The 17,371-nt window shown below is 34.5% G+C and overlaps 1 protein-coding gene across 4 annotated transcripts in view; it reads right to left on the bottom strand.

Moving 5' to 3' along the window:
- Nucleotides 1–17,371, bottom strand: part of Usp15 (ubiquitin specific peptidase 15) — a 105,062-nt gene that overhangs the window by 52,651 nt on the left and 35,040 nt on the right. For all 4 annotated transcript variants that reach the window (XR_001175247.1, XM_013021397.1, XM_013021406.1 and 1 more), the window contains exons 5-6: nt 15,667–15,812; nt 10,458–10,519 (exon numbers count right to left, since the gene is read on the bottom strand). Coding sequence is in view for 3 of the 4 variants with exons in the window: in XM_013021397.1 (XP_012876851.1) it covers nt 10,458–10,519; nt 15,667–15,812 (208 nt within the window). In the remaining variant the exon portion in view is untranslated. The remainder of the gene's footprint in view (nt 1–10,457; nt 10,520–15,666; nt 15,813–17,371) is intronic.

The raw sequence follows: 17,371 nt of genomic DNA, 5'->3' as shown, positions 1-17,371 counted from the left end.
GATCTCAGCCTCCTGAGTAATTAGGATAATAAGCATAAGCCCCCAGCACCTTGCTATGAATTTATGAGTATTAAAATTTAAATGAATAGATATAATTATAATGAATTAAGGACTTTAACTTTCCAAATGTGATTGAATATAACTTCTCAGAACACATAAAGTAAAATTTCCACTCTTATGTGTATAATATATTTATTTATTCATTCTTTTTTCTGCCCAGCTGTGGGTTTTCAATAACAAATCTAACTAGGGACTGTATTAGAAAGGAAACACAATGATATATCAGCGAGTTAATTTGCACTTGATAATAATTACTATGAAATTCATTCTAACACTCAAATATTCATTAAATGATTACTATACTCTTTCCTCACATTTAAGTACTAGTAATAGAAAAATACACAGTTCCTGATTCAAGTAGCTCATAATATCAAAAAGAAAAATGACACATAAAACAATGTATTATAACAAATTTTAATATAAAAACTGGTAATAGTAATGGGGTTGATTTAAAAATGATATATAGCTAGAGAAAACAGTGGGAACTGGGACAATTCTAAGTAAAAACAATAGCTCATGCAATTGTCTGGAACTGTACAAAGTCTGATGTGTTTAAATGGGAGCTACCAGGAAGCCCATTTTGACAAAATGGTATTAGTATAGTGATAAGAACAGAATTCCATGAAGGAATTCAGACTTTACACAAATGTGCTGGGACATTCTAAAAGACTTAATAGAATACCAACAAAATCAGACTTACTTTCTGGTAGGTAACTTTCAAAGAGAAAAAGACAAGATCATGAGATCAGTTAGATAAAATCAGTGAGACTAAAAGCTAACTTTTAAAAGGGAAATGGCAAAAGCAACCTCTGTTTGACAGGAAGCAGTTCTCAAAGTATAGATATGAATCCTGGGAGTCTCTGGGACTGTTTTATGGTGCCTGTGAGGTTAAAATTACTTTATAGTAACAAGAACATGTCATTTAAGTGTTATCTGAAAGCTTCTCTTATGTGTACAGATAGTGGAAATGGAATGGTAGATAAGACTTCTGGCACACTAGCTTGAATCATTAGAGTGGCAGTGCCACTGCATTCTTTATCACTCCAAAGGAAAAAACAACATTTCACTTAAGAAGCTCATGTTGAAAATAAATATTATTTGTTTTTTGTATATTAAAATTTCACCCCTAATTACAATCATTTTAATATATTGTCTGATAAATTGGGAAGTTTGCATAAAGCACATATGCTGCATACTGAAATAACATGACATGAATTATCAGTGAAATTCATTCTTTTCACAGCCCTGTTTTTCACACTCTTCCACAAAACAACTTCTTGTTGTTATTGACTATAGGTACCTAGTAGGCATTTTCTCAAAGAATCAATTAAAGAAGCGTACCAAGTCAAAGAAAACAAGAGTATATATTGCCAATGACAAGATGAGCTGTCAAACAGTACAACTTTGACTCTCCCACCATGAAGCTGATACATTTTCCAAAGATTTTACTCATAAAACTGTGATAAAAGATTACATAATAAAATACATCAAAATCTGAAAGGTCTGTATAACTCACTGAATAGTTTTTAAATGACTGAAATGCATGGTTTCATGTGGAAGATTTTAATATAAAAATATAAACAGTTCACTGACATGGTTTCAGATGCCATAGTGCACTGAACCTTTAAACTTTAGACCACCTGTGCAGGCACTAGTGGCTCACACCTCTAATCTTCACTACTCAGGAAGCTGAAATCTAAGGAGCATGGTTCAAAGCCAGCTTGGCCATGAAGTCAAGCTGTAGCTCAAGTGGTTGAGTACTGAACTTGAGCTCAGGACAGCATCCAGTGCCCCAGTACTGGGAGACGGACACACACACACAGATACACACACACAAACACAAATTTATACCACCGTATGTCAAATTCTGATACAGTAGCTATTATCTGATAATACTCATCCCTTTTGTCATTATATAAAGCTGAATTTCCTTCATGTAGTTCAAACAATTTATCACTGTAAGTCATAGGCAAAACTGTGAGAATTTGGATGTCTTCTATTTAGCCAGTATAATTTGCAAAAATGTAAAATAATACTGTGTAGTACAATTTTTTTTAGTATTTTGTTCTTAGGAAAAGTATATGCATGTAAAATTGATAGTTATTTAAAATATCTAACACAAATTTCCAACATTAGAAGATTCCTCTGTGATTTTGACTAAAATGAGTCAGGGTAAAAAAGGAGGTATTATATTCCAAAGAAAGAAAGAAAGAAAGGAAACATCCAAAACCACACAAGTGCTAACAGGACATTAAAAAACGTGGAAAAATAGGAAGATATCACAGATAAAAGAAAGTAATAGTTCAGCCAAGATTCTCCATGAGGTGAAAAGAATCAAAAATCATAATTACTAGGTAAGTCAGACAAAACTGATGATAAGAGTGGCTAACCAGTCCCTTTTTTCAATTCCTAAGAGGACTCAGTGGCCAATCTGTCATATCAAGCTACAGGAGAGGCTGAGAAGGGGAGGACTGTAGTTCTAGGCCAGCCAAGGCAGAAATGCACATGAGATTCTATCACCATGAAGGAAAACTGAATGTGGTGGCATGTGTCTGTTTCCAGCAATGACAGGAAACATAAAGTAGGTGGGCTACAGCTCAGGCAGGAAGTATGTGAAAATAAAGACTCTATCCTAAAAATGACTAAGAAAAAACAAAGCTGGAAACATGGCTCAGGAGTACTTGGCCAGCCTAGCTAGTGTGAGCCCTTGAGTTCAAACCCCCCAGCACTGAAAGACAAAATAAAATAAAAATCTTAGAAAAATATCAAGCCAATTCTAAAATCAGTAAAACAAAATAAAGATCAGAACTCAAATTAACAAAATAGAATGTAAAAGAAATTACAAAGGATCAATGAAATAAAGAGGTTGTGCTGGACACTGGTGGCTCACACCTGTAACCCCAGCTACTCAGGAAGCTGAGATCTGGGGATCAAGGTTCAAAGCCAGCCAGAGCAGGAAAGGCCATGAGACTCTTATCTCTGATAAACCACTAGAAAACTGGAAGTGGAGCTGTGGTTCATGCAGTAGAGCACTGACCTTGAGCTGAAGAGCTGAGGGACAGTGCCCAGGCCCAGTTCCAAGTCCCAGGACCAAGTCCCAGGACCTTACTGGGTGTTGGGTGTTGGTGGCTCACGCCATAATCCTAGTTACTCAGCTGAGATATGAGGATCCCCGTTCAAAGCCATCCTGGGCAGGAAAGTCCATGAGACTATTATCTCCAATAAACCACCAGAAAACCAGAAATGGTGCTGTGGCTCAAGTAGTAGAGCGGTAGCCTTGGGCTGAAGATCTGAGGGACAGCGCCCAGGCCCAGAGTTCAAGCCCCACGACCAGGAAAAGAGAGGGAAGAGAGATAAGAGAGACAGAGACAGAGAGAGACAGAGATTGCCCTCTTTGAGAGAATATACAAACCCTTAACCAAACTGACCAAATTAGAGATTCAAATTACAGATTTTAAAAAGTGACATTATAATGGGTACCAATGAAATTCAGAGGTTCATTAGGTCATAATTTGGAAATGAATACCTGAGAAATTTGGAAATCCCAAAGAATGAATAAATTTTTAGACAAATCTAATAAGCTGACCCAAGAAGATGATAAACAGATCAATAACAATCCTCCTAACAATGCAAAGCCAGGACCAGATGGATTCACTGCTGAATGCTACCTGACCTTTAAAGAACTACACCCATGTTTCTCAAACTATTCCACAAAATACAAGGTAAGCAACACTTCCAAGTTCATTCTATAAAACGATGAGTGCAAATGAACTAAAAAGTACAAAATAATGAAGTATATAAATATTAATTATAATAGGTATATGATAAAATTTAGTATCTTAGATTTAAGAGAGGTACAAATCAAATTTATACTGAGATTCTACATAGTCCAAATGGCTATTTGGCTATTCACACTTATGGTCTTTCCGTTTCTGCTATGTGAGTGCTGGGTTTAAAGGCATGCATTGTAATGCTTGCTTTATATATAAACTGCTTAACTTTATGTAAATGTATTTATAACATAACGTATATAACATAACATCTCATATTGCACTGCTTTTCTTAGTTATTATGAATCCAGCACCAAACTTTTAACCTCTTTTTTATTACAAAAAATCAGATATGCAAACTCTCACATATCATCAATATCTGAGCTTCACCAATCAATATTCTACCATTCATGCTTTATTTATAATCCCCTCAGTCTATTCCCTTACCTCCTCTAGTTTTCTGCTGAGTTAGTTTAAATAAGTTCCAAATATTCCAAATTTTACCTACAATGAATACAGCATGCATCGTCTAACAGGTAAGGGATCTTTTCTGTTTTAATCAGTTATGAAAATTGATCTAATATGTAATTTATGTTCAATTTTTCACTCAACTATCTCAAATGTAACTTTTATTGTCTAGTTGGTTAGTTTGGAACCAGATTCAAAACAAACTCATATATTTGCACATCAATTTTAATATCTGTACAAGTTTCCACCAGCTAGTCTCTATTCTTTACTTTCATCTTATACTGTGACTAAATTCATTTTCTATTTGTCCTGATTCCTGATCTAATGACAGTTAATTCTAATATGTGTTATTAAAACTTGCTCAATTGTTTGAAGAACTGAGAGAAAATATCCAAGTCGAGCATTCTTAATCTGAAAATTCAAAATCTGAAGTACTCTAAAAAACAAAGCATTTGAGTACTGATATAATATTTGAAAAGTTTTGAACTTCAGAGTTTTTCAGAATTCTGAACTAGTGATGCCCAATCTTCCAATATTTCACAATTTGAAATCCAAATGTCTTATTTCAAAGTGTGAACATGTGAAGTTTAGGACTTCAGGTCCCAAATATTTCAGATAAGGAATACTCAACTTGTAATTGTTTGTGGGTAATAAACACCACGCATCTATATGAAAATTATATTTTAAAGTACATTCATCTGCATATGCAAATACTATATTTTCCAACTTTGTGGTAATATGTGGTTTGATAAAACTAGGAGAACTAGTACTACATTATACATTATCTTTATACAATAGAAAGTCAGTAGAGTCCAGAAAGAAAGACATTTTAGATATAGAAAAGATCTGTTCAATTTATATACATATTAAGCATTCTAGATGAAAACTTAAATACATATTTAAAATCCTAAAAAAATATTAAATCAAGTAACTTCTAAGTAGTGTTTTTATACACCCCAAAGAATATCCACAAAGGATTTGAAGTAAAATGAAATAACAAAAAAGTAAGTAAGTGGTAAATAACCGTTCATTCTAATATGATGACACTTTTGTCATAATAATTTATGGCACTTTTGTCTTTAGGTGACAAAATACTAATCATGCCTCTCCAACCAAGTCCCACCTTAGGTTACTTTCTGATGAGTCTTTATACAGCCTTTCCCTGTTACCTATTTTCCATTCTCATTATGCTGTTGGAATAGTACATGGTAATTTAAACAAAGATCTCTTCTGGGGCTGGAAAGGTGGCTCAGTGGTAGAGCGCTTGCCTTGCATGCCTGAGGCCCTGGGTTTGATTCCTCAGCACCACATAAGCAAAAAGGAAAAAGCCGGAAGTGGCGCTGTGGCTCAAGAGGTAGAGCGCTAGCCTTGAGCTGAAGAGCTGAGGGACAGCGCCCAGGCCCTGAGTTCAGGCCCCACGACGGGAACAAAAAAAAAAAAACAAAGATCTCTTCTGGCAAGTATTTCAATCCTCTCTGCTCTCTATCCCCTCATTTCTGTAACACGTAGCTTTAAGAAGTCCTTTTTCCTTGGCTTTTATCACAAAATAGGATCCAAGTTTTCCAAAATCTCATCTTTCTTTCCTGCTCTCTTGTGAACTGAGCATGAACTTAGGGCTTCATGCTACTGCTTAGCCCCTTTTTTTTTGGGGGGGGGGAGGAGAAGATTGAAAAGGAGGGGAGGATGAGGCCAAGGCTAGTGCTTTAATACTTGAGAGTCATGCCTTCAGTCCAGCATTTTGCTGGTTAATTATAGCTAGTCTCAAGGAATTTTTTTGCCAGGGATGGCTTAGAACCATGATCCCCCAGGTCTCAGCCTGTGAGTATCTAGGGCACTAGTGCCCGACTTCTATTCTTTTGTTTATATTACTACTCAGGGATGCAAATGTTTTAAGGCTTAACATCTATAGTTTTAATTATTTGTCACTTCTAAAAATATGAAACCATGCCTGTAGTTCTCATTATTCTTCAAACCTGATTCTTTAATTGTATCCTAAGTAGTTTTGTTTTTCTCACTATCTCATACTTTTAAATCTGAGAAAAAGCCATTTCATGTCTCTTTCCTAGACAACAAGAACAAGATTTTAAAGTGTGAAAGTCTCAGCAGATCAACTCTTTATGTGATGTTTCCTAATACTTTTTTTTAACCAAATAAGTTTACATACTATTTACAAATCCATTTAGCTTTACAGTTATATAGGTAACAAATTGTACAAGGTAATTATATATACAAGTTATGAGCTTACTCTCCAAAACACTGAAATATTGGATACAGATGGTATAGCAGTATGGAAATAGATTAAATTTATACTTAGAATTGCAGCCATCAATTTGATATTTTGTTACCACAATGGCAGACAATGTATGGGTTTCATTTGATTTTATTTGGCCACTCACATCATATCTGGATAGTAAATCTCTCAACCTTTTCTTGTCCATGAAAATGGACTCTGCAGAATCTTCATTAACTAATTTGTTTTCCTATATACCTAATTTTATGTTTTTGTAATTTTTTGAGAAATTAATGCAAATGAAGTAATGAAATTTAATGCTATCCTCATAAGAGAAAATTTTACTTAATTCAGAAAAATCAAGGTTTATAACTTTTTCTTTGTAGAATGTTAATTTCTTTATATAGTGTTCATTACTTCAGCATTTACTGATGTAATGATAACTACATGAAACAAAACAGAAAAAAAAGTTAATAGTACAATATTATCAAAAATCAGTGAATTTATACCTTAGAATTGACAGCTAGGAAATAAGGTGTTAATCTTAAAAGTTTCTGGTAAAGTAACTTTACCTCATACAGGTTTCTCCTCTCTTCAGAAACCCCCAGACTTCTACAGTTACTCCACTTTATCTAGCTACACATCTACAAAAGAGACTACTCATCCAATGCTAATGTCCTTGGAAAGTGGTCAACTTTAACAGAATAAAAACAGTAGGAAAGCCTTTTATAAAATATCAGAAAAGACTATGTTTTAGAGTAGTAGCAATTCTTAAAAACTAGATTAGAAATGCAAGTTCTGAAGAAACAAATGAGCACTATTTTTAATACATATCATGTGTTCATATTTAGCAGAAAAAGCCAGGATGAAAGCTTCTCAGTGGTGCTCATATAGGTTCATAATATAAATTTTGTGTTGTTTCACATGACAATTAAAATACATATACATACACACACTATCTCATCCTTTAAATACATCGTAACACAGACACAGCTTCACTTTTGAAGCAAATGGGCCTAACACAATTTTAGTGCCTTCAGTACTACTAGTACTTCTGTTTACAATGGTATTAGAAGAGTCAGATACAGGTAAGATACTAACATGTTTTTCACATGTGTCTATAACAGTATTCTTACGTTTCCTGTCATAAGAAGCCTCTAAAATTCAAATTCCTAGGCTCAACATAAAGATTCAGTATGTATCACAGATATTACCTACACAACTTTTCATGTGTAGTTCTCACACCAATATACCATCAGCAACACCTTGTTGGCTCACTAGAACACGAGCATACCCATATGCACTAACTCAGAAATTGGGGAGGGAGCCCAGGAAACTTTTTAATTAACTTGAAGGTAACTTTCCTTGATACTCTAGTAGGAATTGGACTTGAATTGTTATTTACTAATTTGAAAAAAACTACTTTTCAAAAAAAAATTAAAAATATAAAGAGAATAGAATTCTGTATGAGAGAAAACAAGCAATGTAATTTAAGCCACATGTTACATGATTCATGTCTTGCCTTTTAATACAGTTTGCATTTTCCCCCATAGGATTTTGTGTATTCATAATTAAATTTTTTATACTATTTTCATGATTTACTACTAGTATACAGCTAGGATTAGAAATAGTTCACAAGCCAAATTCAAGCTTTTTGCCTGTTTATTAAAATCTTACATAATATAACGTAATATCTGAGGCTGCTTTTATATTTATTTATTTTGTGCAAGGCCTGTGGCTTGAACTTAGAGCCTGAACACTGTCCTAAATTTTTTTTGCTCAAGGCTTTACTTGAGACATAGTTCTACTCTGAGATTTTTGGTGATTACTTGTAGGTAAGTGTCTCACAGACTACAATTGCCCAAGCTGGTTTCAAACCACAATCCTCAGATTTAAATCCCCTAGGATTAAAGGTGTGAGCCACTGGCACCTAGCTATTCTTTGTTTTCATTTTTAGTTTTTATGTCTTTTTCATCTACAAGTGCAAATAGTTAAATCACTTTTTGTAAACTGGTACACTAACATTTGGCAATATGAGTCACACTGTTGTATAGTATTTGTCACACTTTATACTGGAGAATTAACTTTTCATGCTTCAATATTTGGGATCCTTATTTATACTGGCAGACTCAGAGAAGACCTTTTTTTTGGCGGGGGGTTGGTCATGGGGCTTGAACTCTGGGCCTAGGTGCTGTCCCTTAGCTCTTCAGTTCAAGGCTACTGCTCTACCATACTTGAGCCACAGTACCACTTCTGGTTTTCTGAGTGGTTTATTGGAAATAAGAGTCTCACTGAGGACTTTCCTGCCTGGGCTGGCTTTAAACTGTGATCCCCAGATCTCAGCCTTCTGAGAAGCTAGAACTACAGGCGTGAGCCACCAGCGCCTATAATTATCTATAATTGCACACCAGCAATTATAGATAGAAAAGATTTCCAATCTTTAGAACGCATGGTAGTTTCATATTAATCCAATCAACTTTGTAATTTCAAAAATTACTTAAAGACACAGGAAGTATAGAGCAACCTAAACATATAGAAGGTAAAAAATCCCAGTGTTTCTGGTGTAAAGATAAAAAGTGAGCATTCACAAAAAATTCTATTTACAATTTACAATTTTCCATGGTTCAGCCCATATGCTTTTAGCAATACTCAGTTCTGCCTTTCTATCATGTCCAGCTAAGTAAGCTAAAATTAAAAAAATCACACCCATATAATTATCATAATGAGGTGTTTTCTAACAACAAATTAAAACTACCAAAAAAAGCTTCACATAAGATATAAAAGATAGTCACTTACTGAAGATACATTTCAGTTTTGAGGGAAATTAAGTAAAAAATTAAGTAAAAAAATTAAGGTTTTAATTTGCTGTTATCTACTAAATTATTTAATAAAAATTCATTATTTGAAGGATTTCATAGATTCATAATTCTTCATCACATAAATTCTAAAGCTCTGAAAATTTAAAGTTGTTTTCACAATTCATTTAGTTGCATCCTAGTCTTAACTGACATGAAGTTATTTGTCAATCTCACTTGTCATGAATATTTATTGAAGGAAAGTTAACATGCTTGACTCTAATATTGGTTTAAGGTTCCAAAGCAGATAGGTACATTTACCTTATTACTTCTCATGCTCCTGAAAAGTTCAAATACTGATATACAACTGTTGGATTTGTTTTAGACAATGCAGTATGGATCTGGTAATTTAACAAAGAGATTTAATTTCTCTCACATTTATGAACAAAAGCAACTTGTAACATTCAAGACACTAATTCCACTTGTGCTTTTATATTCTAAAACATTTATTCAAATAAGTAAAAACATTACCTTTATTTTCAGATTTCATTTTCACAAGCATTTTGTTGGGATACTTTTTTAAATGCCAGTAAAAGTAAATAAAGTGCTCCGTGATTTCATTGAATAGATTAATTCAACTTTCACATTTATAACATTTATACAGTTCTTAATACTAATAGATTTGAATAAAAAAATAAAAAAAAACCTGGATAGGTACTGGTGGCTTTTATCTGTAACTCTAGCTACTCAGGAGGCTGAAATCTAAGGATCTTGTTTGAAGCCAGCCCAGACAAGAAAATCCAAGAGACTCTTATCTCCAACTAACCAGTACCAAGCAGAAAGTAGAGGTGTGGCTCAAGTGGAAGAGTGCTAGCCTTGAGCTAAAAAGCTTGGGGAGACAGTGCCCAGGCCCTTAATTCAAGCCCCAGGACCAGCACAAAACAAGTTCAAAAAACTGTAACATACTAATGTAAGTAATAACTTACATTGGATAACTTCTCCAAGAATAAACTTCACAATATCCAGAATGCATTGTTACCAACATGCACTAGGTTTTCTATCATTCTGAATTTCATTATCTGCAATTAAAGGCTTCAAAATCATGCATCAAGCCATAAGAAGCAGAGCACTTACTTAGGAGTAGAAGGACCCCTGGGCCACGTTCCATCTTCATTTTTTTGTTCTATCACTAACACCTGCAAATATGACACAATAAAGGGTGTTTTCCCTTAACTATGAAGTTGTAAAATAGCTTTAGAAGATAAGCTGAATACACTAATAAACAAAAAGATTACTTAAAGGATACAATAGACAAAATAAAGAAGTTTTTGCATTTTAGTTCCAAAGCTGTGCAAGGGAAACAAGAAGACTTCAAATAAGAGTTAGCAATAGTGAAAAGGAAAGAAGATAGGTATGTGGTGCATGTACCTATAATCCTATCAATCTGGAGACTGAGTAGGACTATAAATTCAAGGCCAGAGTGGGTCACCTTAGTAAAGACCCCCCATTTCAAAAACTGCATTTTAAAAGGAAAGAAGATAAAAATAATACATTCTGTAATTTTTAAAAGTTTAAACTAAGTAAACAGAATAAAAATTCCTAGAGCTTAAAGAATACACTTTCTACCAGGTGTCAGTGGCTCCTGCCTGTAGTAAATACTAGTTACTCAGGAGGCTAAGATCTAAGGATCAGGGTTAGAGGCAAGTCTGGAAGCTGGAAGTGAAGCTGTGGCTTAAGTGGTAGAGCACTAGCCTTGAGAAAAAAGTTCAGAGACAGTGTCCAGGCTCTTAGTTCAAGCCCTAGAACCAGCGCGCACACGCGCGCACACACACGCACACACACACGCACACACACACACACACACACACACACACACACACACACAGAGTATATGCTTTACATGTGTACTGACAGCTTAATGTCAAAGACTGTACAAATTAACAGATGCCAACCAGACATACTTAGTTATCAGTTATCATTTTGCAAATGTAACTGAGTTAACATTGGCACAGCTAATTCCACATTTAAAATTTACACAATGTGGGTGGGGCTTTGAAATTAGTACTCATTTACCTTGTCACCATGTAAACTATACAATCTTATATGTAATTGGTAAGAGTCACATTTATGAGAATTAGGCTGTTCTTTGGTACAACATATTTGAGGTAGACAAAAAAAAATTGCCTCTAGGGACGGGAGGTATAGCTTAAATGGTACTGCTCCTGCCTAGCAAGCAAGAGGCAATAAGGCACTAGAGGAGAGGGAAGGGGAGAGGGAGAGGGAGAGGGAGAAGGTAGGGGAGAGAGAGAGGGGGAAGGAAAGAGAGAGAGCGGGGGAGAGGGAGAGGGGGAGGGAGAGGGGGAGGGAGAGGGAGAGGAAGAGATTGCCTTTAGTAGAGAAGGTAAACAATGTAAGAACAGATTGTATTTGTGGATGAAAATAGCAAAATAAAACTCACTGGAAGCTGGTGAATAATAGGGTAGGATAGGGAAACTGAGAGTAAGCAAGGGGTCACTCTGATGAACAATTAATGCACTCTTTAAAACAAGTGATAAACAGGAAGGTAAAACGTATCCTGATTAGGGTGGGGATACTAGTGGGAGGCAGAGGGAGACTGGTAAAGGCAAAGGAGAGTGAATATGGCCAAAATGCTTCTGTACATATGAGAAAATGGAACACTAAAGATTGTTGAGATTGGCTTGGGAAGTAGGTAGAAGGGATAAGGGAGGAATGACAGAGGAAGTGAGGTCTAATCAAGGTACACTGTATGCATTGATGCTAATTAAAAATATGAAAAAGTTAGCCGGGCACTGGTGGCTCACACCTGTAGTCCTAGCTACTCAGTAGGCTGAGATCTGAGGATCACAGTTCAAAACCAGCCCGGGCAGGAAAGTCCATGAGACTCTTATCTCCAATTAACCACTAGAAAACCAGAAGTGGCACTGTGGCTCAATGGTAGACCACAAACCTTGAGCTCAACAGCTAAGGGACAGCGCCCAGGTCCAGAGTTCAAGCCTCACGACCACCCCCCCACACCCCCCAAAAAAAATTGCTTACAGTAAGTGAAAAGTATAGACCAAAGCAAAGCCATCCTTAAAGCTTCCTTATATCTGTAGGTCTAAAATAATTAAGTTAGTAAAGGAAATTAGTGATATCAATATCTAGTTTTCCATCAGAAAAATATCATATAAACAATGCAACCTGAAAAAACTACATTGCGATACAAATCCACATACATTCTATATGTTCATTAACTCTTTCTTTTACACTTGTAATTGTGTGTAATCTTCTACCTTTTCTAGGCACTAGGCTTTTGTGAACTGTGTATCCAGGCCATACATAATTGGTATTTCAATTCTGGCTACATAAAATGTGGGCTTGTTTCAGAATACATGAATGAATAATGAAATATTGACCCAAAAAGTTCATGGAAGCTTGTTGAAAAATTGTGGAAATTAAAAATGTTAAAATCTGCTTTAAAAAAAACCCAATAATGTAGTATTTCATACAACAGAAAACTTATATGATGTGGTGCCTTCTCATTTACCAGATATCATTAGCCACTGTCTCAATTTTTAGTTATCATTCCAAGGCATCTTTAAGATTAAAAAAATAGAATTTACTTAGTAACATAACTTCTGAAGGTTTTTTTTTCTGCAACATAGAGGTGCAGTGATATATAAACTCACTACTGATACACACAACATGATGGTCATTTTAGGGCATTTTATCAACTGTAAGATAAGAGACTTTAGAAACAGAAATTTCCATTCAGTCATTTCATGTAGTTTGGCCACACCACCTTAATTTCTAATAGCATCTGTCCTTAAAATTCCTATTTTGTTTTTAAGTGTATTGTTTTTAACAAGAATGATAAAATTCACTCCTGTATTCAAACATTTCATTTTCTGAATAAAAATTTATATTTAAAACTTCAATTTAGGATACTTTTTAGTAATTTATCATTACCTTACTAATGAAGATACCATTACTTTCATTATGAGAAAAAAAAGCTACAGTTATTTATTATAGTCAAAAAATAACTATTCTAGCCAGAAGCCTGTGTGTGTAATCTCAGCAACTCAGGAGTATGAATTCTGAGGATCATGGTTCAGAACCAGCATGGGGCAGAAACAGTCTGCGAGACTCTTATCTCCAATTAACCACCAGAATACCAGCAGTAGAAAGGTGGCTAAAGTGGTAAAGCACCAGCCTTGAGCAGCAAAAAAGACAAAGGATAGTACACAGGCCCTGTTCAAGCCCTAGTACTGACACCAAAAAATAAGAAAATAAGAACTACTCTATAATCTGGAAATTTGAAAGCATATTCCTGGAAACATTCCTATTCTAAAAGATAAATGTCTTTTAGAATATTTCTAATATAAACAACAGATAGTAAATTGTGAACCATTTCAGAGGAGCACTCAAAACATTTAAAGAAATATCTAGGTAATTTTCTTTTTCTTTGGTGCCAGTCCAGTGCTTGTACACAGGGTCTTGAGCTGTCACTTGACTTTCTCGCTCACAGCTGGTGTTCCACCACCTCAGCATTTGCTGCTTACTTTTAGATGGAGTCTTGAAGACTTTTCTTCCTGGGCTGGAAAGCTGATCCTCTAGATCTCAGCCTTCTGAATAGCTAGGATTACAGGGATAAACCATTGTGGCTAGGGTGTAACTTTCCTTTAAATTGCAATGTACAGTATATGGGACTTGGTAAGATTTCACCTAAGTATATAATAGTTAAAATAATGTTCAAACATCAGTGTTTTTCTTTTTTTTCTTTTTGCGGTCGTGGGGCCTGAACTCTGGGCCTGGGCACTGTCCCTCAGCTCTTTAGCTAAAGGCTAGTGGTTCTATCACTTGCACCACAGCACCACTTCTGGCTTTTTCTGCTTATGTGATGCTGAGGAATAGAACCCAGGGCCTCATGCAAGCGAGGGCAAGCATTCTACCACTAAGCCAACTTGCCAGCCCCATCAGTGTTTCTTAATAGCCTAATATATTATCCAACTTATAGTAGGCATTTACTATGAGTTTTTCTCAGTTTTTTTTTCATCTTAGTATTACATTATTAGCGTTAAGAGCAAATTTTTAAAATAAACTAGACTAAAAAACATCATATACTGAATCATCAGTTGCTGTGCTAGGTACTAAAAATTAAAAAAATAAAATATAACAAATCCAAACTATCTAAATAAACTCATTATCTAAGTATAATATACAAAAGATAAATTCGTAATTATGGAAACTAAGGGAGAAATTTTTCTCTAAAAAAAATCAATGGATACTGAGAAATGTGAATGCTGAAAAGATGATGTGATATTTGGATTAGAATCTGAAGAATGATCACATCTGTTATGCCTAATGATATAAGATGAGATGAACAGTTTGAATATCTGAGTGGTTAAAAGGAATTTTTTTGCTAGATGATTGCAGAAGGAAGAAGGATATACCAGGCAGATAGATGAACAATGCGAAAGTATGGAATAGGCTGGTGTTCAGAAAACTATATACTATTCAGTTTGGTAGTGCTAAAGAGTAAGCCATAACACAAGAGTAATTTACAGATGCTGGCAGATAGAGGCTAAACATGACTATCATTGGTTACTGAGGAACTAGGAAAGGGTTATTATTAAAGGAGAATACTCAGGTTTTAATTTTAGAAGAAATATTATGGTACAAATAAGACTGAATAGGCATCTAATAAATTGGGAGGTAGCAAGATTTGTTAAGAGGATACAAAGACAAGGGCTGGGAACACAATAGATTACCTCATGGGACAACTAGAAGGCAGAATCAGTCTGTCATTGTAACTAAACAGCTCTTTCAGTATGTTGAAATTTTTTTTTGATTCTAACGTAACAATTAAATTATGGGTTAATACCTGCTAATAGGAGCTGGCAAACCATTGTCTACTTGTGGTGCTTCCCTGCTAAGAATGCTTTGATTATAACACAGTCATAGCACTAATATGTATCTGCTCTAGGGCTGCTTCCACACTAGTACAATGCAAGTTATAGCTGCAAGAGTGACTTTATGGCTTCTAGACAAAAATTTTTTCTATTTGATCCTTCTTAGGAATTCTAGTAAGTTATCTTAAAAAATTATTATGTTTTCCTTAAACTAGTTTCTTCTTAATCTACTTAAGTAGATTATTACTTAGCTCAAGCACAGAATCAGAAGTTACAGTATTGACCAGCAGGGAAAACGAAGAGATGAGTTAAGAGAGAAGAAGCAACGACAACAGAACTTATTTTATATTGCAGAGAGCTCATTAAAGTTTGTGAATTCAACAAGCTTCAAGTATACTATGCGAAAAATAAACATTATTGCTAAACAATACCTGTCCTTGGTATAGGCCAGCATCTTGAATGGTGCTGTCTGGTTTATTCAGTGGTTCAAATGTATTACTCATGTATTTGTTCCACAATCTAGTCTCCTTTTCATCTGGAATATTGAAGATTTTTCTTATTTCCTTTTCAATTGTATCTGAGATTGAGGGAGGAAAGATATGTAAATAAAAATTTAAAATATCACGAAGTATGTATTGAGTAAAAATCCTAAATTTAAACTAGAAATATCAAGAATAGATTAAGAAATAACCTAAGACTCTGTATAAAACTCTGTATAAAAGTTTTAAGCCAGGTATGTTTTTAGACAGAATGACAACTTTGGAAGATGAAATAAGTAATTTAAGGAAATAAGACCTCAAAAGTTAAGTGTTTAATTACAACACTAATATTGGTTATACAGGATAGACTTTCACTTTTGACACGTAAGATAATATATTGAAGATATGTAGGATTTTGAAATTATAGTATGAGAATATGGATAGAAAATTTTATTTAGAACATTACCAGTTTAAAAATTTATATTAGACTATATATGTGTGTATGTATATATAAAATTTACAGCATGAATAGTAAGTAAACTGCAAATAAAAGTTTAGTATGAATAGTTAAGTACACTGTATGAATACACAGTGAAAAGGAAAATGACTTATCTGATGGGATGTTTGTATAAAATTTATTACATTCAAAATACAGCTACATATTAATATAAGACTGTCTATATATTTGAGAATACAGATGTAATTGTTTCAGTAGTTATTGCCAAATGAATATTAAGATGTATTAGATAATGCTATAATATCTAATTCTAGTCAATAACTTTTCTTACAGATACAATTAAACTAATTAAGTATTTTATGACAAGTGAAGAAATATAAAACACTTTAGCGTTGACTAATTGCAGAAAAATATTAATAAGATACTAAATAATATGTTCTCTGAAGAAATTTTAAAAGGTATACTCACTCTCTATGAATCTAGCCCAATATTTATATTCTACTTAGCAGAAGTTCTGTAAGTCTTGTAATCAATTAATTTTAAATTGCACATTAAATCAATATTAAATCTCAATATATATCAAAACAAACTGAATTAACCAGAGTATATAAATAATTACATAAAATAGCATTAGTTTCTATCTTGGCAAGGTTGTATTTTCTCATTTTATCAAAGAAAAAAAAAAGATTAATCAGCAGTATACTGTGATGTTTCCAAAGTGGACATACTCATGTAAATAGCATTCATAGCAAGAAACAAATCTACCTTAACAAGAGAGGGCAGAGGGAAGTGGCGCTGTAGCTCAATTGGTAGGGTGCTCGCCTTGAGCTGAAGAGCTGAGGGACAGCACTCCAGCCCAGAGTTCAAGCCACACAACCAACAACAACAAAAAAAGGGCAGAGGAGGAAGCTAGGACTATCTGTAAAAGTGACTACAATTTTCACAGTTGCAGAAATGTGTTTAGGTCAAGGCAGAGATACAGAAAAAATAGACAGTATAAACTATCTACCAAGAGATACTCTGTTAACATTTTGATATTTCTTCTAGACATTTTTTTCTATTAACAAAAAATATTTATGTATACACTAAAAGCAAACATATATGGGGCTGGGAAGGTGGCTCAGTGGTAGAGCGCTTGCCTTGCATGCCTGAGGCCCTGGGTTCAATTCCTCAGCACCACATAAGCAAAAAGAAAAAAGC

This window comes from Dipodomys ordii, unplaced genomic scaffold (genome assembly GCF_000151885.1).
Source record: "Dipodomys ordii isolate 6190 unplaced genomic scaffold, Dord_2.0 Scaffold3, whole genome shotgun sequence".
Taxonomy (NCBI): domain Eukaryota; kingdom Metazoa; phylum Chordata; class Mammalia; order Rodentia; family Heteromyidae; genus Dipodomys; species Dipodomys ordii.
Note: the sequence above shows the minus strand (reverse complement) of the source record. Positions and strands in the feature narration are given on the sequence as shown.